The sequence below is a fragment of the Saccostrea cucullata genome, unplaced genomic scaffold (genome assembly GCF_032062105.1).
Source record: "Saccostrea cucullata isolate Sc308-1 unplaced genomic scaffold, CSIRO_AGI_Scuc_v1 ctg356, whole genome shotgun sequence".
Lineage (NCBI taxonomy): Eukaryota > Metazoa > Mollusca > Bivalvia > Ostreida > Ostreidae > Saccostrea > Saccostrea cuccullata.
In genome coordinates this window covers 97,006-120,224 of record NW_026918279.1, presented here as the reverse complement: position 1 = coordinate 120,224, position 23,219 = coordinate 97,006, and the positions used below count along the sequence as shown (strand labels likewise).

Genomic DNA, 23,219 nt, shown 5'->3' with positions numbered 1-23,219 from the left:
ATTAATGTAATGGGTTATCCTTCCTGGCTGTGGAGCGTAAAACCTTAAAATTCATTCAATAGACATACTTTTTTTTTGGGGGGGGGGGGGGGGGTTAAATTACAAATTTACACATCTATGAAGACCATGGTCTTATATGCTATGCGCTTGTATATGCCAAGTTGTAAAATTGTGCGTAGTTATATATTCCAGTTCGAGATTACTTAGTATAAGTTAAGCTATGACTTTCATATTTCACATGTGTATTCCTTGTGACAAGACCTTTCTTAAAGTACCACCAAATTTGACCCTTTTACCTTGACCTTGGAGTTTGACACACTGTTACGAAAAAATTCTAAACTTTTACTTTGGCTCTATCTCTTGAACGGTAGATACTTCACATATGTATTCTTTGTGACAGGACCTTCCATTGGATAACAACAACTATTAATTGACGTTTTGACCTTGACGATTTACGTACCTTAAAAAAACTTTAACCTTGGTCATAACTTTTGAACGGTAAGGGCTAGGGCTTTCATACTTCACAGATATAATCCTTGAGAAATGACCTTTCATGTGATACCAAGAACTTTGACCCTTTGCCATTGGAGTTTGACCTACTTTCTCAAAACAGACTTTTACGATAACTTTAAGGGTTAGGGCTAGGGCTTTCATACTTCACATATTTAATCCATTTGACAACACCTTTCGTTGGACACCGAGGACTTTGACCCTTTTTAAAAAAATTAACCTTAATCATAACTTTTGAACAGTTAGGGCTAGGGCTTTCATACTACCCATATGTAATCTTTGTGACAAGGCCTTATTTTTGAATCATTTTAGCTTGACCCCGGAGTGTGAACTGCCTTTAAAAACGTTAACCTTGGCATTAATTTTTAAACAGGGAATGTTAGGGTTATATATTACACATTTGTATTTCTTGTGAGAAGGCATTAATTTGAGTATCAACATTTCTGATGTGCATTTGAGAAATTTTCGCCATAGGCTCTCTTATGGTGTGTAAGGGAAGGTGTGTGGTGGGGGGGGGGGGGTACAAACATAATATATTATGTTAGAAGAATAACTGTCTTACAATAACTGTTCAAAGGTCATGTACAAGGTTAAAGTATTTCTAAGTTAATAAAACTTTAAGGTCAAGGTCAAATATCCATGGAAAGTTCAAGATTAACACTTTGAATAAATATCCGAAGTATGAAAACCATGGCAGCAACTGTTTTTAAGTTATCGTCAAGATTAAAGTTTAGTGAATTGTTGCAAAATTGGGTCAAACTCAAAGGTCAGGGGGTCAAATATTTTGGTACCCAAAGAAGGGCCTTATTTTTTGGTACAAGGAATAGGCGTGTAAAATATGAGAGCCCCGATGGCTCTAACCAATCAATAGCAATGGACAATTTGAAAGACTCTGCAAACAAACAGACATACAGATAACTATCTAGACAGACGGACAAAGCAAAAGATATATACCCCTGAATCTTCGATTTTGGGGGCATAAAAAAACAAGAGGTACTGTGAGCACCGTGACAAAGCTAGCTATGAACGATACCCCCGCCTCTACTTTTCTACATTTTAAGTAAATTTTCTTTAGATAAACGACATTTTTATTTGAATGAACATATTAATTATTCAAACACATAAAATCAGCACAAAACACGCTGTCCTTCATTTCAAGAAAAAAAGTAAGTTGATGAAAAAATCTGCTCATATTATCTTTTCTATATATTAGCAATATACTTTTCAAAATAAAACATTTTTATTTTAATTTTTTCAATAATTTATTAAATATTCCTCTTGTGAAAATCATAGGTCAAGATGTACTCAAGAGCAAATTTATAGCCAGTAATAAACACGTGGAACTAAATTAAAATACCCCCTTAATATCATGATATTTACGAGAAAAACATTAATTTTAAGGGTTTATATATTATATCAATTTAGTTTTTGTACTCCAATAATGCAATCACATAAAGCATTCGTAGAACATGTCAAGTCTTACATTTTTAACTCATAGGAAATCAAGTATTCACCATTCAAGGTCGACGACATCACATGACCATCACCAAAATGCACTGAAATCTACTGAAGTTCACTTTCCACCTGTTTCAGCCGGAGTAATACCTGTATTGTTTTGCTTGCCAAGGTAAGATTCAATGGTCCAGAACGAAAAATGGCCAGGTGAATGATTTATACAAATTAGTTGAGGATCATCTGCTTTGACAATTCTATTGTTTGCGTCTTACCTGAGTAAAGACTTCGAGTTCTGTTTACAGATAACTTTTTTTTGTGTGTTGGAATTATCTTGTGGCTTTGTGTACATTTAATTCATGGTTAACATACGTAGACTACGGGTAGGTGTTTTTCATTTTTGTTCGGTGAGTAATTTAATTTTTAAGTGAACGTAGTTTTGTGAGTGAATTCTTCAGGAGCCTTTGGACTTGATATTAATCAAAAAGTTTTTTTTTTCTTCACTTGTTGGAAAAGACTTAATCTACATGTATGTAGTTTATATTTCGAATCGGAGTTATTTAAATTCAAACTGTGGTTCAGTAGATATATTGAACTGCAGGTGATAAGCGCATTTCTTTCTATAGACTATACTCGCCCGCGTGGCGTAGTGGTGAGACCGTCTGCTCTTTAGTCGCGGAATAAGGAGTCAATTTAATCCTTACGTCACGGGTTCGAATCCCAATGTGGTACGAAGAGACCGGTCCTTCGGATGAGAGCGTATAAACCGAGGTCCTTGTCGACTTTGTGTACATTTTTTCAATGGCACAAGTGCCTGGTATAGGTGTTTGCAGCTCTCCATCGGCAAGTGAGTAATTTAATTTTTAAGTGAACGAAATTTTTTACCCATATGATAAAAAATTCTTCGAGGGGACTTGGTATAAATCAGTATTTTTCTTGTTATATAAAATCCTGTCTAGAATTTTGTGATACATTTCCCATTAAACATTTTACTGCCAGATCCTCAGGGAATCCCAAATTATACCATCTGTCATGATAGCACTTTGCATCTGGACCATTTTTCTTTAAATTGCTGTCTCACTCTCTATCTGTCTATTGTGCAACGGTATTACCTTAAAAAAATAATTCTATATACTTATTACTGTATGTACAGATCAAGACACATGTACAATGTACTTGTAATCCATAACACATTTATCTTGGCTTTTGATATAAGGCTTTCTTTTGATGATATTAACAGGACCTGATTAATATTAAAAAATCTCTCTCCCCAGTATATCTATTTTTTGTAATTCTTTTCCTACAAATTCTTTTAGATGCTGATATTTAAATCTCTCTCTCTCTCTCTCTCTGCAGCATATCTACTTTCTTACTTTTCAATAATAATATATCCTATAGCTTTTTTGTGGAAACCCTAAGACGTATCATTTTACATCAGGGAAGACCATGTTAAATATAATTATCTGCATTCATCCACATAGAAAATTGACCTTTTTCTAAAGAAAATATTTCATTTTTTTTTTCATCTAAAATTTTCTCATAATTTTATTCTTGAATGTACATTTACTGTGTACATTAAACAGGTTATAGGAACAGTAACACAGTGACTTTTTAATTAATAATGTCTCTATTTTTATTCTTAACACTCACAGACTAATCAGATTGATAAAATCTCCGTAAGACTGTTACTCAGATCACTAGATCACCTGAAACAGACCGAGCTAATCCCTTGTTTTTCTTTCAGTGAACACAGTCTCCCAGACAAGCCATTGAATAAGATGTACAAATTGCTCCTAGCTGACTATACATTCGGCACGCAAGGATTTTAGTGTCCCTGTAGATTTCATTGCGTTCACTGATACACTTAAAATCAATATCTGAGAGAGCCCGAATATAGAAAAAACTGTCGTCAGAGTCTTTCTCAACCGCCTAGCAGCTTGCAGCCCGTACTGTAACACAGTAGCTATACAATTATAGGACAGACGGTCTCACGCAACATTGTTAATGTGTGGCTGGTATAATACATTGTGGCTTCTGGTAGAATCTATACAGATTTATACTGGTATTTCAGAGTTAACAAATGCAGGTAATTGACAAAATTTATTTGATGTTTTTAAACATTATTTAGTATAAACAACATTTTGCACAAATTATAAGTTTTCTTGTATTTATCTGTGTGCTAATTCGGATGCATGTTCATATTGCTGATCAATATGTGTCACTGTAATGTAAACATTGATCTTGAAACTTATTTTAGAAATGAACAGCTGAGCTCTGTTCATATAAATATTATATAAAATTACTTGTACATGTATGCTGTTCATATAACATGGCCGTATAGGAATGGGGTGGAGTTAATTATTGAGGTGGCACATTTAAAACGTGTAAAATTACTATGCAATACTAGTACTGTAGCAGTGCTTTCTGTACCAGTATTCTAAATATTGGCAAAGTTATTTGATGCTTGAGTGCATTAATTAAGCTATAAATTGTTTAGCATCTTACCCTAAACAAATTAATCTGAGGAGCAAAGATCATATTTCAGTATAATTTTGATCCACACAGTTTTATAATACAGGAAGGAAGTGTATAGTGTTAAATAACTGTCAAGTATGTATATTTATTGATTTTTTCCATATTTTATAATATGAAAGTATATTTATAGTGTATCATTTTTTTTACAGTGTGAGTATTTTTAGAAAATGTGAATATGACAAATAAGTGAATTTAAAGAAACAGAGATAAAACAGAGAAAAGAAATGGAAGGGGACAGAACTCCAGCTAAAGATCAGAAGGGAGAAAACTCCTTCATACTGGCAAGGAGTCAGGTACATTTTAATTAGATATACTATTTTATAATCAGATTTTAAAATTCATTAACATTGTGACATTTAAAATACAAGAGGCACTTTGACTGAGCATTAAGGAGGAGATGTTTGATTTTAATAAATAGATGGATCTCTAATTTTGCAAAAAATAACTTGTTTCATTAAATGATGACTTGAGAAAACAGTTTTAGGGAACCAATTGTCTGCATGGTTATAGGTACCTGATACTGTTATTCCTGATACAGGTGTACTTTGTTAATTTTGAAAACCTGATAATACATATATGGATAGATAAGTTTAGAGTCCCATCCACTCTTTTAAAAAAAAATATATTTAAAACATGATTTTCATGTAAGATATTGTTGAATTTTTTTCTGGGGAGGGGGGGGGTATGATAACCTGAGTTTATCAATAAGGACCCTTTTTTTTTTTAATTATGTTTGCTGTACAAGTTCTTAATTGAAATTGTTGAATAATTAATAATTTTTTTTCCAATGATTTCTCATAGGAAGGGAATTTTCGTTTCATTTTCTTTTGATGTTCAAATGAAATGAAATAAATGAAATGAAATGAAATAAAAGAAAGATTTTTCATGAAATTAAATCATGAATGGTACATCTTTATCTATTCTTGTAAAAATGTTTAAGATCAATATAATCATCACTTCCAGACATAAATTGATTCATTATGCTTTGGTCGCTTTTAATATGAGTTCACCTTGAGGAACTTTTTTTCAGTGTAAAGATTTATTGAGCCAATTAAATGTTACTTTCAATTTCCCTTTTTTGTCCACAAGAAATAATTGGTTAGTATTCCCCTGATTGTACAATATTCCTCTCTTGTAATTATCACTAATGGCCATAAGGTGTTATGCCTTATTATTATATTAATCAAAATTATAATGAAATATTGATCTCATCCCTGTATTGGTGAATATTTTTGTGGTGCAGACCAGCGCAGTGAAATTGTTGCAATTGGTTTGATTCGATCAGAAAAAAAAATCATTAACAAACCCAGGTATGGAGATGTTATCACTAGAAAATTATGCAGGATTTCAATAAACAATGTATGAGTGCACAGGAAATAAAGAACTTGAGTCCTTCGATATAATCACTGTCCGTTCCATAGAATTCAGAATGATATTGATTTGTGGGGGTGTCTGTCTCAGAGCCAATGTCAGCTCATCATTGCTGGGAAATAAAACTTATAGAAATTACTGATCTGATTAAAATGTGAGGTAGACATTTCTTATGAAATACAGTGAAACTTGTATAAACTGGATATTGATATTCTGAAATCTTAGCTGTACCACGAAAATTTTTAGATTATTAATTATTATATTTCATTGTATAAAATGTTGATAATTTCTATAGAACCAGTAATGTCTGGATTAGATAAGATTAACTGTACTTATACACAACATATTTGTTAAAATACACATGTACAATACACAACAGGGAGGCTTAGACTCCTCACCAGGTAGCCCCCCCCCCCCCCCCCCCCATCTCGTGAATAAATAAAAATTAAAACTGTAGATTAATATACTCAGATATTAAGTTTGTTTGAATAATTGCATACACCTTCTACAATATTAGTATGTATAAATTAAACTATGCGTATAAGGGATATTTTTCGGGGGGGGGGGGGGGGGGGGGGGGGGGGGGGTTCCCCCACCCCAGTCCAATTGAAACAAAAAAAAATTAAAAATCATAAACCACTTTCCCAAACACAAAGAACCTATTTCATGAGAGGGGGGGGGAGACATGTCTAAAACTTCAGTATATTTCCTACAGGTAAGTCTGTATGCCTTTTCATACCAACTTTAACACAGATCCCCATTTTCCAAGGGGGGGGGGTGGGAGAGAGAGGGGGGGAGGGTGTTTCCTGAAGGCCACTTTTACTTGGTTTTGAATATTCATTTAATAATATCGCAAATTTCAATGGGGTCCGGAACCTCCAACCCTCCCTCTCTGCGCATGTCATATACTTGTATAGTTAATCTATAGACTAAATAATTGTAACTTAATTGCTTAAAAGCTTAAGTGTACTACATGTAGGACATGTTCATCTGTCTATTTCCTGGGACAAGTAATACATTACATGTACATTGATACATTGATATTGCTATACAGTGTATTGTCCACTGACTGTGAACAATGTCACTTAGCTAGCATTTGACAGGAGACTAATACATTATTGCATTCTGTGTAAACCAGTAGTGTTTGTTGTCCACATTATTTGCCAGGAAAATTGCTTCAATGGCCTTAAATCGTGATATTATATGTAAATAATTCACAAATAATGGGGGCAGTGATATTTTAAAATAGTTCTTGTTAATACTGGATTAAATTTATTATGAATATGACACAGGCTGGTGAAAGCCAGAATTCTGCAGGAGATTTAGGGAGGAAAAAGGTTTGTTTAGAGTTTTCTTTTTAATGACTTGATAGGTGCATGTGGGTTATATATTGTAGGGCATCTTTAATATCTGATTCTTTTAATTTTTCCTCTATATTTTGTTTTCCTAGCATGTTACTCATATGGGGTCCTTAAACTAAAATCTTTCATTACCCTGCATGCTTTAATATTATATGATGAGTTTTAATAAACAAGTTGATCGATTCAGTTTAAACATTATAAATTAATGGCTGGAGGTATGTGTTAATACCCCCCCCCCCTTCACAAGGACATATTTGCAGGAACTCCCTTGTATAATAAATATGTGTTGAATAAGGGACATGCACCTTAAGTCCTTTAACTATACATGTACACAAATGTATACATGTTTACCTTTAATTAAGAATTTTAATTTAGCTGTGTTATGTATGGTACATGTAACATTATATTACATATTTGTATTATAAATGTACATGTACATGTAATTTACAACTAGTACATATACATGTACAGGTGATGTATCTCAAAACCATAGAATATTAACATCCTTTGAAACTTTATCTAGATAGATTTTTTTATACTATTATGTGTAACAGCTTTTAATAACACCATGTTTTTCATTCATCGATTTCCCATAAAGTGAATAGGGCTTGAAAAGGTAAAATATCAGTACAGGTTGATACACCTGAATCAGAAATTAAGGCATCTTATCCTTCTGGGGTGAATTGCACTTTTCCTTCTTAAAATCTAGGCCATAGACGTAATATGATTTTGAGGGCTATGGGCATGTGTGTTTTCTGGTGGCTATTGTAGAATTTTTTTCATAATTACAATGTATTTTTAGCTAAAATTTTGATTTTATTGATGAAATAAGTAATAGTTTATTTTGAAATTTTTTTAATTTTAGTTGATATATTGACACATGTGGTAAAGGTTTTTTGTGGGTACTTGATGAATAAAAGAATTATTGATAAGATATTACAATACAACCATGCATGACTGTGCATTATTTTTACAACACAGCAAATCTATAATTCACATAAATTCACAATAATACTCCCTAATAAATAAATATTTTCAAAATTTAAATCACCTTAATGAATTGTCTTTTAGACTTCCCTGTACACTCTTCTAAATCTCTAAAAAAAAAAAAAATTCCATTTTTTTAAAAATACCTTTTTAGGTAGCTAGCTAAGTTCATAAACAATCACTCAAATTTCCATTTTCTTAATATTTTAAATCAATTGTAATTGTACATGTATAGTGTAAAACAGAGCTATTACCATGATAAATGTTTGAATTGTAATATTTTAAATCAATTGTAATTGTACATGTATTATAGTCCGAGGCCTCGGAGATGAGTTATACCAGTATGGGTAGTGACACCAAACAGCTGGTAGAACTGGAAAGGAAGGACGATATTCTCCGCGGAGGCATTCCCATGACGAGCTTCAACTTCATCAACTCCATCATTGGATCCGGAATTATTGGTAGGTGATCCGACTCCCCCCACGGAAACAACTAAAGACAGCTTATAGGTGAATTATCTGCCACTTATAGTTCACATCATGGGACACTAAATATTAACCATGCAGTTTCCCCGAGTTCAACAAGATCAAATACAAACTCTGAGTAAAAGAAGTGAAGTATGATTGAAATCGGGGGAATCAAATTTATTATTGATTCACTGAATTAAGTCACACATTTATAGCATGTGAAAAGAGCACACACATTTTATACTGCAATGTACGTGTAACAAGTTTTTTTTCCCCCTGGAATTCAGTGATATTTTATAGTAATGAACCATTTAGTCATAAAGGATGTATAATGCATTAATTATCAGGACCGAGTGGGTTTTAAGTCATTCAAGGGCACTTGCACCTGAAATACCTTATAACAATCAATCAAGTAGGAAGCTCAGGCTAGTCTTAGGAGAATAACTCACTTTATAGAGCACCTGACTAGTGATCACAGGATTCTAGGTTCAAATCCTGGTCTGGTCCATAGAATTTCTCTCCCTCATAGTTAAACAATGGTAACAGTGTCATGTGCTTTGGCTTCCTGGAAAGAGCCTGAATTTATGCTGATCAAAGGATGAAGGAATATTTCGTAAGAACCGGTTCATTTGTCAGATAGCTCCATTACTAGGAGTCACCTTACTAGCGATTCAGGGTGCCAATAAATGGTTCAAATCCTGGTCTGGTCCCAAGACTTGGATTGCATTGATTGAGAGGAAAATGCACACTGGAATAATTATGTCATTAAAAACTGTAAATGTACTTTTTTTCATGTGAAATTAATTTCGCAATTCAAAGAGCACACAACAGGTGTGATTAGTCGGCAGGGGATGCTCACTCCCCCATGGCACCTCATCCCACCTCTGATGTTTTGGAGGTCCGTGCTTGCTCTGCTCCTATTTTATATTGTTTTATGGACTTTTGATCTTGAATATTGTTTGTTATCTCCATATGTTTCATTACATTAAATTCTTTATAAAGCATCTTCAATAATGTTTGGAGTAATTAGGCAAAAAAAAAAAAAAATGATTATAAAACTGGCCAGACAAATCTCAGGGAATTTAAGAAGTGGTGTCTGTAAAAATGTAATTTTAAGGATTATTGATAGGAAAGAAATGGCTTTCATTTTTGAAGATAATTGCAGTCAATTCATTGGAAATGATTAATTGTGCTGACTGTGTTCTATAGCCATAAGAGGGAGAGGAAAAATGTCATCAGTCTTGTGTTAAATCCCGATTAACTGTCAATTGTCAAAAGACTGGATTGGGGAAAAAAAAAGGACAGTTCCCTACATTGATTTATGTGTTGAGAGAAAGCACGGAAATTGCGGTTCAAGAATTGATTTTTGTCAATTCCAGCCATGCTTTTTGTCAATTTCAGCCATGGGGGAAACTATATTTTAGTAGACGCTCCTTTATAACAGGAAAAGCAGATCTGTTTTGCCTGCATTGCGACAGTAACCTAAGAATTTTATGAAGTATATTACACACTAAAAACTTGATTATATAGTTTGTACTTGGGTATGCAATACTTGACATTGTGGTATTAAACAGATTACTTTCAACAGTACCCATACCAAACAGCTTTGTTGATTTATAGACATTCAAGTTTTTTTTTATAAGATCATAGGAATTACAATGTACAATATTTCCTAGAGTAAAAAAATTGACAGAAATTGATATGGGGGTGGGGGCACTATAGACAATAGTCCTATAATTATACAGCAAAACTCGGTTATAACGAAGTCTCTGGGACCTATGTGCAAATTACTCGCTTCTTTTTCCTTTTTTTTTTTTCCTTTATATCCGTAATTCGTTATAACCGTATAAGAAATTCATTTAATTTATATAGCTGGGGATCCAATATGACTTCGCTATATCCGTGAATTCGCAATATCCGTGTTCGTATTAAACGAGTTTTACTGTAATAGAACATTGATATCTTCTCTCCCTCCCTATAGCTTTTGGATGTGCAATTTAATAAGCAATGTCTAATAGGCTTAAAGTTTGATAAAGTGCTAATAAAAAGACTATGAAACTTTTATAATTTAATTTTCTTGTGTCTCCAAGAAAAGCAGTTAATTTTTATGCCCCCCTTTGAAGATGGGAGGGCATATTGCTTTGCTGCTGTCTGTCGGTTGATCTGGAGTTATGCCCCTTGGACTTGGAAAGATTACAATTTTTTGGGGGAGGGGGGCATAAGTGTTTTACAAACATCTCTTGTTTTATCAGTCAGCATAATTATATTGAAGACACACTTTTTTTTCTGAGGAGGATCAATTTATGCAATGGATATTAGTCTGAAGTTTTTATCTTCAAAGAAAAAAAATCTGGAAAAAAAATTCCATCGTCAACTAGAAAAACATGGACCACTAAAATGACAAATCATGTGGTTGAATCCTCTGGTAAGAGAGTTATAATGGGAATAAATGACTAACTATTTAGTTAAAAAGTAGTTCTTTTGTTTGAACACAGTGACTACAATGTTCAATGTACATTGAGTACTAAAATTGTTTGCATTTTAATTGTAATTTTAATAAGGGCAAAATCATTTTGATTAGAGGATTAATTTATACGAGTCAACTGAAGATCAATGCCGAATGGTGAACATATACTTATTGGAAATCAGTTGGATGAGAAATGATTAATTGCTTGTAAATATTTATTATGCAATCTGTTCATGATTTATCTATTTTCAGGTATACCATATGCTCTAAAACAAGCTGGATTTGGTTTGGGCATTATACTGTTAATCCTAACAGCAATAATTAATGGTAATTATGAAGATTGATTGCCTGACCTTTATACAGTGATAAATTAAAACAGTTCAATACTGTGTACAGGAAATTTTTGCCCCCGTTTCATTTTCGCATCTTTCGCTCTAGCCTCGAATTTAAAACAGGGCAAAATGGTTTGCAAGTGTGATAGGGCAAAAATAAAGTAGGGTGAAAGTAACCCTGTATACAGTATATTATGCTTATAATAATAATGGTTATAAGGAAATTGCTAAAAGGTCTTAATGAAACAGTTTACATGTAAATTCTCTTATGTGATTAGGAATATATCAAAAAATTAAATATGGCTCATTTAACATGGTTGATATTATTTATGCTGTATTAATGTAAGTTTGATAGTTAGCATTAATTAATTTGAACATAAGAAATGCAAACATCAAAGAGAAAGCCTACAAGTATATATAATAGTATGTATATGCGTTACAGATTACTCAATTTTATATTTGGTGGAAGCTGGCAGATTATCCAATACAGACAGCTACCAGGTAATAATCTTAATTTTTTGCTCACTAGATCTACTCCATATAATGAATAGGCCTTTATGTTAATGACCCTACTCATAATTTGCCTCCTAACAAGTCAAAAGCATCTCAACATGAACCTATGATGATTTAATACAAATGGTATTACTTTCATATACTTGGTAAAGATTTTAAGGGGGATAACTCTTAAAGAGTTTGTGTATTGTAATGTGTGTTTATTTTTAGGATATGATACTTGTTGCATATGGACGTCCTGGATTCTATTTATTAACATTACTACAATTCCTTTATCCTCTAATAGGTAATTTTTACGTAACTGGTGTAAGTTATGTCTTTTAAAACAATATCTCAGTCTGTTCCCTCTCTTTCGCTCTCTCTCTCTCTCTCACACGCAGATCTGTAGACTAGCTAACATAAATCAAACTTTAAAAATGCTATTGTTATCAACTGATATTAAATTTTCAAATTAAATGATATGTGAACATGCAGCAAAAATTTGCTCATAAGGAATAGTTTGATGAGAATAGAGTAATCTTGAGATTTAAACATCAATTTTATTTTTGAAATTATGATGAAAACATGACTTTGTAAGAAGTTTGAACATGTACCATCTATAAATATAATCACTGTGGATAGTTTCTTTTGCAGCCATGATAAGTTATAACGTCATTATAGGAGATACCGTTACAAAGATTATCCTCCGAATCGGCCAGGCAGGTAAGATTTAGTCGAGAATTACAGGTGTAGGAATAAAGGTATAATGTATGCGAAAAATCCACAGGCACCTGACGTTACTTATTTTTCTTTTAATGAAAAAAATATACCCATACCTAATATTTTTTTTTATTAGAAGAAAAATAAGTAACGTCAGGTGCCTGTGTAAAAATCTTAAATGAGGTTCTACAAAGATTATATAATGTGATGTTAAAGACTATTTTAGTAGAAAATACTGTCAAATTTGATGTCTGTTTTCTTTTAAAATGCAAAAAGATGAGGCAACATAACATCATATTTTTTCTGTTTTTTCCTGTTCTTTTAAATGAAGACCTAAATAGCTAGAACACTATAATGAATATCATGAAAAGCATACTATATTAATTTGACCTACAAAACAATTTGAAATGCAAGTATTTCCCAAAATTTTTTAACCTTCTATTTTTCATGTTTAAAAGCCAAGTTTTTTTTTATTTCTGCTTTATTCCTTCCTTCAAGCTAACCTTGGGGGAACTGTGCTGGGAAGTCGACATTTCATCATATTCCTAGCAACATTGATGGTCACACTGCCCTTATCCTTGTACAGGAATATAGCCCAGCTCAGTAAGGTAGGATGTATCCCAGCTCAGTAAAGTAGTATGTACAGGAATATAGCCCAGCTCAGTAAGATAGGAAGTTCAGGAATATAGCCCAGCTCAGTAAGGTAGGATATGCAGGAATATAGCCTAGCTCAGTAAGGTAGGATGTACAGGAATATAGCCCAGCTCAGTAAAATTGGATGTACAGGAATATAGCCCAGCTCAGTAAGGTAGGATATACAGGAATATAGCCCAGCTCAGTAAAGTAGGATGTACAGGAATATAGCCTAGCTCAGTAAGGAAGGAAGTAATGGAATATAGCCCAGCTCAGTAAGGTAGGATGTACAGGAATATAGCCCAGCTCAGTAAGGTAGGATGTACAGGAATATAGCCCAGCTCAGTAAGGTAGGATGTACAGGAATATAGCCCAGCTCAGTAAGGTAGGATGTACAGGAATATAGCCCAGCTCAGTAAGGTAGGAATATAGCCCAGCTCAGTAAGGTAGGATGTACAGGGATATAGCCCAGCTCAGGAAGGTAGGATGTACAGGAATATAGCCCAGCTCAGTAAGGTAGGATGTACAGGAATATAGCCCAGCTCAGTAAGGTAGGTAGGAATATAGCCCAGCTCAGTAAGGTAGGATATACAGGAATATAGCCCAGCTCAGTGAGGTAGGAATATAGCCCAGCTCAGTAAGGTAGGAATATAGCCCAGCTCAGTAAGGTAGGAATATAGCCCAGCTCAGTAAGGTAGGATGTACAGGGATATAGCTCAGCTCAGTAAGATAGGATGAACAGGAATATATCCCAGCTCAGTAAGGTGAGATGTACAGGGATATAGCCCAGCTCAGTAAGGTAAGATGTACAGGGATATAGCCCAGCTCAGTAAAGTAGGAAGTACAGGAATATAGCCCAGCTCAGTAAGGGAGGATGTACAGGAATATAGCCCAGCTCAGTAAAGTAGGATGTATAGGAATATGGCCCAGCCCAGTAAGGTAGTGTATACAGGAATATAGCCCAGCTCAGTAAGGTAGGATGTATAGGAATATAGCCCAGCTCAGTAAGGTAGGATATACAGGGATATAGCTCAGCTCAGTAAGATAGGATGAACAGGAATATATCCCAGCTCAGTAAGGTGAGATGTACAGGGATATAGCCCAGCTCAGTAAGGTAAGATGTATAGGGATATAGCCCAGCTCAGTAAAGTAGGATGTATAAGAATATAGCCCAGCCCAGTAAGGTAGTGTATACAGGAATATAGCCCAGCTCAGTAAGGTAGGATGTATAGGAATATAGCCCAGCCCAGTAAGGTAGGGTATACAGGAATATAGCCCGGCTTGGAAAGGTAGGATGTACAGGAATATAGCCCAGCTCAGTAAGGTAGGTTATACAGGAATATAGCCCAGCTCAGTAAGGTAGGATAAACAGGAATATAGCCCAGCTCAGTAAGGTAGGATGTACAGGAATATATCCCAGCTCAGTAAGGTAGGATGTATAGGAATATAGCCCAGCTCAGTAAGGTAGGAATATAGCCCAGCTTAGTAAGGTAGGATAGCCCAGCTCAGTAAGGGAGGATGTACAGGAATATAGCCCAGCTCAGTAAGGTAGGATGTACAGGAATATAGCCCAGCTCAGTAAGGTAGGATGTACAGGAATATAACTAAGCTCAGAGGAATAACTCTTAATACTTTCAATATACACAAGAAAGACAAATCTTAATTCATACTTCCACAGTGGTATTGCTGTGAATAAAATTTTAATTTGTTCATTTGATTTAATGAGTGACATAGAAAATAAGAGGTCTTTTGAACAAAACAATTGTAATGACTAGTTGATGTGTTTTGAACTTATTCATAAACACCAGTTGTTGCTTATAGTTTATATACTGTAAACCAACTTTTATTCGCTGCGAGAGATTTTCTTTTAAAATTTCAATATACACAGAGCCAACTTAATATCATATTTCTCACAGTCCTTGAACTGTATTGTCTGTTAACAATTTCCAAATGTCTTGATCGCTAAAATTAGTGGCGAGAACACTATAAATCGCGAATATCATGAAAAGTCTATAAATTTTTACAAAACAATTTTAAATTCCCCAATAAATTTATTGTTTTTAATGTCACTTATATGGATTTTCGAAATCATTTCTATCTCCTAATTATACTTTTCCTGTTATAATGAAGGCAATCTTTTTAAAATTTCTTTTATTCCTTTTCAAGTTTGATGTACACAAATAGCGATTTTCAAATTCCTAGCAACATTGATGGTCATCTGCCCTTATCTTTTTAATTAGATTGTAATGAAGGAGTCTCCCTACGGTAGCTGCAATAATGAAGCCCTCTCCCTTTGTGTGTGTGTGTGGGGGGGGGGGGGGGGGGGTTGCAGATAAAAAAGAAGATGGAGAGGGTTACATTGGTGCAGCTAGAACCTCTACATCAATAAATAATGGATTTCCTCTTTTTTTTTTTTACAGTGGGCGTTCCTGTCTATCATCTTAGTCTTTTTTATTCTGGTGACAATTTGTATAAAAACTGGAGAGTTTGTCCGTGAAATGTAAGAACTTTTTAATATACAATGATATTGATTAGATGTTCATTGAAATTTTTTAGCCACCTTATTTAGCTGCAGTGATTCAAGTGCGGCAGGATTCAGTTCAATATTTAATTTTTATTAACAGATATCAAAAGTGATGATAATACAATGTAGGTAAATCGTAAGAAAAACTGTTAATCCCAGAAAAAATTAAACATGAACTGAATCATGGCAATTTAAAGCTGTTGAATTTGAAAGTGAATTGAATGCCTAATCTGGCATATCCATATTCATCTGACTGCAATTGTTGCAGCCCTATACCTTCAAAATGTGTCTTTTTTTCATTCAGTTTTTAAGAGATATAAATTTCATATGCTTACATGTAATAGCAAGTCAGTGATTTTTTTTTTAGGTCACCTGAGTAAACTCGGGTGACCTATTGCTATCACTTTTCGTCTGTCGTCGTTCGTCGTGTGTCGTGCGTTAACATTTGAACATTTTCAGCTTCTTCTCTGAAACCACTGATTAATTTCAACCAAATTTGGCATATAGCATCTAGGGTAAAGGGGAACGAATAATTGTGAATTTAGGTCCCTGCTCAGGGGGGTGGACATAAACCAGTAAAATTAGTGCGATCTTTAAAATATTTCTCTTTACTCCTGGACATCAAGCAGTCAAACTGTTTGCATGATTGTAATCAGCATTGAGCTCATCAAACTTGTGAATTCATGGCCCCGGGGTCATGGGTTCTAGTGCTACAGGGCTAATATAAGTATATAGTGAAAATGCATTATTTCTTTGAAAATCTTCTTCTCTGTTCACTGGGTATTAAATAAACCTACTAAGTACATAGTTATGATGAGCATAGTGCCTCTACCAAAATTGGAATTTTATGGCCCCAGGGTCAGGGGTTCTGGTGTTACGGGAATCTATAGATTATATATTGAAATTACATGAATTCTTTGAAAATCCTCTGCTCCTGGGTATTAGGATAAACAATAAGTGCATAGTTATGTAAAAGAGTGCCTATACCAAAATTGTGACATGGCCCAGGGTAGGGGTTCAGGTGTTAGGGCAGCTATTGAAATTATATATTGAAAATACATGAATTCTTTGAAAAAAATTCTTTTCTGCTCCTAGGAATGAAACAAACTAATTACATGGTTATGATGAGCAGGAATACCTCTTCCAAAATTGTGAATTTTATGGCCCTAGGGTCAGGGGTTCTAGTGATAGGGCGGGGCTCTATTGATTATAAAGTAAAATATAGCATTAAATCTTTGAAAGGTTTCTTCTCTGCTCCTTGGTATTAAGCAGATGAACTCAGTAAGTTATGATGAGCAGGGTCCTAAAGCTTCCAGAATTGTGAATTTAGGCCCCAGGGTCAGGGGTAATAAAGGAGGGGTAGGGGGGCTGTATATATACTGAAACTGGATGAATTGTTTGAAATATGCTCCTTGCTATTAATCAAGGTATTTTTGAAAAGCAAGGGTGCCTTTTCAAAAATTGTGCAATGTGTGGATATAGCTAGGCCTAAGGGTCAGGGGTTCATGTGTGATTGGGGCATTACTGCTCATGCTGAATATTACTGATTACTTGAAATGCATATTTTGTTCCCCTACCCTGCCTATGGGTATTAAGTAAACAAACTAAGCAACTGCTAAGTGTATTGTTATGATGATCAATGGTGCCTCTTTCAAAATTGTGAATGCCATAGCATCTGGATTAAAACATGAATCACCCTAACAAAAAAATACTATAGTAAACTATAGTTAACTATAGTTTACTATAGTAAATCAAAGTTCCAAAGTTTTCACTATAGTAAATTAAAGTTCCAAAGTTTTCACTATTGTAAATGAAAGTTCCAAAGTTTTCACCATAGTAAATCATAGTTCCAAAGTTTTTACCATAGTAAATCAAAGTTCCAAAGTGGTTTCGCTGTAATAAAATTTTAAAGTCTTGTTCATAGTAAATCAAAGTTCCAAAGTTTTCACCATAGAAAATCAAAGTTCTTTTCAATAGTAAATCAAAGTTCCAAAGTTGTCACCATGAAATCAAAGTTCCAAAGTTTTCAACATAGTAAATCAAAGTTCCAAAGTTTTCGCCATAGTAAATAAATTCCAAATTTTCACCATAGTAAATCAAAGTTTTTAAGTTTTCGCCATAGTATCAAAGTTCTAAAGTTTCAGGATAGTAAATCAAAGTTCAAAATTTTACCATGTTTTCAAAGTTTCAAAGTTTTTACTATAGTAACAAAGTCTCCCTTGTTTGTGTGTGTAATTACTTTAACAACTTAAATATTTCAATTATTAATAATTATTTATAATTAAAATCAAATATATTTAAATAAATACTGCTTATTTATTTTAGAGAGACTATTTTTACTTAAAACAATTTCTTGTACTTTGTTCTATTTGGGGACAATTTGGTTGTTTGAAAAAAAAAATCTGGAAGTTTTAATGAATCTTAAGCTTGAAATTTATATAATATACAGAATGGGAACAAAACCATAATCTTAAGGGTTTATAGTGCTTAATCAAAGTTCCAAAGTTTTTACTGTAGTAAATCAAAGTTCCAAAGTTTTCACCATAGTAAATCAAAGTTCCAAAGTTTTCACCATAGTAAATCAAAGTTCCAAAGTTTTTACCATAGTAAATCAAAGTTCCAAAGTTTTCACCATAGTAAATCAAAGTTCCAAAGTTTTCACTATATATAGTAAATCTAAGTTCCAAAGTTTTCTCTATAGTAAATCAAAGGTCCAAAGTTATAACTTTGGTACTATAGTTAACTATAGTAAACTATAGTTAACTATAGTTTACTATAGTATTTTTTTGTTAGGGCAAATTCAATCACTGGAAAGTTGTTGCATAATGCTCAGGTGACCTATAAGGCCCATGGGCCTCTTTTTTATTATACCTTTTTTTTTCCTTTTAGACCAGCAACAAATGATGCATGGTATTTTGCTAATTATAATATAGCACAGGCAATTGGAATAATGGCTTTTGGTAAGTTTTACTGCTGATCAATGTATTTGACTTCATTCATATATTTATCTTTTCCAATTACCTTAAAGATACTATGAAGTGTATGAACGTGTATCAACTGTTATTTCAGCCTACATGTGCCATCATAACACTTTCCTGATTCACGGTTCACTGGAGAATCCCACTCATCAGCGCTGGAGCATGGTGACTCATCTCAGCATTGGTTTCTCTATGACCCTCATGTTGATACTGGGAATTCTGGGATACGTGTCCTTTACAGGTCACACACAAGGTAAAAATTTGCCAGATCACACACAAGGTGAAAATTAAGCAGGCCACACAAGGTAAAAACTAACCAGGTCACACACAAGGTCAAAAATTAACCAGGTCACACACAAGGTCAAAAATTATAGGTCTCTCACAAGAAGAAAAATTTCAGGTCACACAAGGTCAAATTAATCGATTCACTAAAACATAACAATAAATAAAGAGACTCTAAATGATATGTATGGCAATTACAAACAGTATTGAAGCTCAAAAGTCCATAAAGCAACACAATATAGAAGCAGAGCAAACACAGACCTCCAAAATATCAGAGGTGGGATCATGTGCCATGGAGAATTGATCATACCCAGCTGACAGGTCTTACCTGCTTCATGCTCCTTGTCATAATTGAGAAATAATGGAAAAATGAGCAGGGATGAGAGTTTTTCCTTGCATTGCCCCAAAATATTCAAAAATATGTATAAGGAAAAAAATTTGTATCGGACCTTTGCCAAAAATTGGTTATCATATACACTTTAAGCGTACTAACAGTGTTGAATCATGAAGTTTAACATTCTTTTGAAAAACTGTAACCTTAACCATGATGCCGAATTGGTAAATGAGATTAATAATAAAATAGGTGGATTAGCCATCTGTGCATTAGGAATAATAGAAATTCTTGATTTTAGACTTTTTAAAATGACAATATAAACATGCAGCTTTGTTGAATTACCAGTTTTAAATTACAGGTGACCTCCTAGAAAACTATTGTCATGAGGATGATCTGATGAATGTGGCCAGATTCATGTTTGCTTTTAGTATTATGCTGACATATCCTATTGAATGTTTTGTTACAAGGGAGGTAAGTTAATAGCATTTGGGTGTATTGTCTTCCTGATTAATAAAATTAGCTTTTAAAAGAAGGATTTATTTAGTACTGTGTTGCTTATCTTGTTGAAATATGTCAGAATCTACAGCTAAAACCATATAATATTTTTTTATTTTAAGGTTGTAGAGAATGCTTTTTTCCCCTCCAAGGATCCATCCCCGACATGGCGTCACATCGCTGTTACTATCGTGGTTGTCATAATAACAGTTGGGGTGTCCATGACAACGGACTGTCTTGGAATTGTTTTGACCTTTAATGTAAGTGTTTTTAAGATAACTGAACGTAAAATGGTACTCATATCATAGTTTTTTTAAATACATCTTATGGAATTACTTATCTCTGGAATGCAACATTTTACCTTTCAATTGGCAATCTTCAGCTGACTCTCCAAATAGTGGAGTGAAAAGTTCTCTAGAGGGACGTTAAACAACATAAAAACAAAATAAAATATTTTATTACATGGATGACTCCATTATAATCCAATGTTTTTTTTGCCTTGCAGGGAGTAATGGTTGCCTCCCCTTTAGCCTTCATTATTCCCCCTATATGTATGATGAAATTAAGCCAGGAGCCCATTTTATCCAAAAAGAACATTATCCCTATCCTCATTGCAACATTTGGAACACTTGTAACAGTATTTGGCATTATTGTAGCCATTATAAATATAACCGCAGGAATGTCTTGCAGCCATGGAAAGGAGATGCCCTACTGTGCAGATGTTGACGCTGTAACCAATGGGTCCACCACTCAGACCATTCCATTCACAACTATCAGTTCTACTCCAATTGGCTAACTATAAATTATGGTGCTTCAGTATCCCATTTACTACTATGAGCTCAATCTGATTGGCTGAATAGTTACTGTTCTTCATTAGAGTTATTCAATCATTGAATCTCGTTGAAATGTTTAATTTTGATAGTTTTCAGTGCATTTCCCTATTCTTTGCTTTAAGCTAAAGGACATGTGCATCGTACCTTACCCACTGATAATTTTTTAACATACTCTTAATTTAAGATTATAGCCCTAGTATAATCAGATGTTTGTAAACCAAACAAAAAAAGTTTGCATTACCATGGGTTTTGAAAAGGTGTCAATTAATGAAAACTCTTGTATAATAAAAGAATGAACAAATATTACTAAACATGTATTCTAAAATATCTTTTTTACATAAACTTATGTTTTGAAGAATTGTACAGCAGCATATATATACATAAAAATATAGAACACTTTGTTTAAGTATTGGAACTCCAGGGTAAAAGACAATAAAGTTTGAACTAAATGTATAATGCAAATGTCCTTTATTCATATTTAACAAGTTGTCATATTTCTTGAGTAGAATTTTGAGAAAAGTAAGTATTTATGCTTCAGTAAGTATATTACAGCATAAGACATTTTCTGTTAAGAATTACCTTTGTTTAATGATCCCTTGATGTGAACAAACATTATTGTTAACATCCATTGTGAATCCTCATGTATGCCTGTTCTGTCATTACATTTTGATAAAGTAATGTTCATATCATTTCATATGAAAACCATGTTCATAATTCATATATTTATTTCAATTTTAATGTTACGAACTTGTTGTAAAGGGTCTCTCAAGCTTTGTCATATATATACTTTTACCTTTACTTAAATACATGAATCTGAAAACAGTGCATTTACTGTCAATGTATACATCTATTTTCCTACCTTGTGTAATATTTAAAAAAATGTTTATATTTTTTGCTTTTCATTTGTATAAAAAGATATGTTATGGTGCCGGTTTATTTCCTATCACTGAAGTCCCAAACCTACTTCTTTGCTCTTTTTGCTTTGATTCCTTTTCCTTAAAAATGCTATTACATCTTTTAGGCTATCAGAATTTGGTTGATTATTTGCTTTCTTTTTTGGCCAAGTTCCCTGTTTACCCTATACCCTATCTATGTTCCTTTGTTGTGCAACCAAATCTTTGTTTCTACCATGTTCACCCAATTATATGTTCATTCCTTATATATTCCGCTTTTTCTGTTACTACCCTATTCACTCCATATATTCTCTGTTCCTTTCCTACAACCATATCCATTTTTTAACAAGTCCACAAAGTTCCTACTCTTGATGTTCTTTTTTTAGTTTTCCTAATTCTCTGTTCCTTTCCTGTTCACACTACTCTTTATGCATTTCTTGCTTATCCAATTCATTTTCTATTCTTTCACGGTTCTTTTCAGCCCTACTCTGCATGTTTCCTCCCAGTCGCTCCTTTCCTACTCTGCGTTTTCTTTCTTTGTCACTTCAAGTTCTACTATTTATGTTCCTTTCCCGTCCACCCAATTCTTTTCCCAATTTTTCTACTCTATACACAACCTCCTACATATTCTCCTGTCAACAGTCTAGGTCTTGTATGAATTCGACCATTTTAAACATTGTGCATGTACATCTTATTAAGTTTTACCCGAGGGCTTTCATTTAATCATTTTCATTATCAATCATGCTTTTTTTCTGCTTTACTGGTAAGGATTTAATCTATTAATCAAAGATTGATGTAATATATTGATGTACATGAAAAATGATAATTTGACAGTACCTGCTGATTCGAAATAAATGTTTTGCATTTTCGTCTCTAAGTTGTTTTGAATAATATAGTTTTATCTAGACTATTGACTTTTATCAAAACTGGGACTTGCACAATTTTTTTCTCAAAGGGGGGCTGGAGACTTTACTGGAGAGGTTTTTGTTTAAAATAATATTAAGTCGTTTTTCTAATGAATACCGTTTTTAAATAGCGATTTGTGTTCATGAAATACTTTGAAAGGCACTAAAAAGAAACGATAAGAATTCGAAGAGCAACATAAGAAAACGAAAACTTAAGTCAAGAATTTTTGGTCGTTTATTTTTGTTTTTAATTTATTTGTACAGGAATATTGAAAGAAGAAAATAAACAGTCTCATTAAAAATCATTCCGAAACTGCTGTGATCGAAAATCATTATTTCGCAACTAGTGTGTTCGAAATTTCATATATATATTTCTATCATGACAAAGAGCACACGGCAGGTGTAACAAGTCACTAGAGGATGCTCACTCTTCAATGGCACCTGATCTCACCTCTGATGATTAAGAGCTCCGTATTGGCAAGCTCCTGAGTTATGTGAGCTTGAAACTGTTTGTTACGTGTATCTGACAACAAAGATGGGAAAATAAAGGAATGTAAAAAAGAGTTCCAATATTTTTTCAAACAATTCATATTGTATTTGACGCAAATATAATTCTGAATATCAGGTTTGTTCTCCCCATGTTGACAT

The 23,219-nt window shown here is 33.6% G+C and overlaps 1 protein-coding gene across 1 annotated transcript; it reads left to right on the top strand.

The window, feature by feature from the left end:
- The first annotated feature begins 2,018 nt into the window (after window positions 1-2,018).
- LOC134261633 (putative sodium-coupled neutral amino acid transporter 11) lies at window positions 2,019-22,538 on the top strand. The gene is made up of 15 exons (XM_062744056.1): window positions 2,019-2,137; window positions 3,707-4,048; window positions 4,647-4,790; window positions 8,530-8,677; window positions 11,403-11,477; window positions 11,925-11,983; window positions 12,206-12,281; window positions 12,629-12,697; window positions 13,193-13,302; window positions 15,748-15,827; window positions 18,741-18,811; window positions 18,921-19,082; window positions 19,804-19,916; window positions 20,063-20,200; window positions 20,446-22,538. The coding sequence occupies exons 3-15, from the start codon at window positions 4,722-4,724 to the stop codon at window positions 20,734-20,736; spliced, it is 1,461 nt and encodes a 486-aa protein (XP_062600040.1). The 5' UTR covers window positions 2,019-2,137; window positions 3,707-4,048; window positions 4,647-4,721; the 3' UTR covers window positions 20,737-22,538.
- The last annotated feature ends 681 nt before the right edge of the window (window positions 22,539-23,219 follow it).

Bases quoted from the DNA above. Each gene is read 5' to 3' on its own strand.
- LOC134261633 (XM_062744056.1), top strand. From the start codon at position 4,722: ATGGAAGGGGACAGAACTCCAGCTAAAGATCAGAAGGGAGAAAACTCC. The intron at 12,282-12,628 runs GTAATTTTTACG...TTTCTTTTGCAG, and splicing joins ATTCCTTTATCCTCTAATAG to CCATGATAAGTTATAACGTC. The intron at 20,201-20,445 runs GTAAGTGTTTTT...TTTGCCTTGCAG, and splicing joins GAATTGTTTTGACCTTTAAT to GGAGTAATGGTTGCCTCCCC.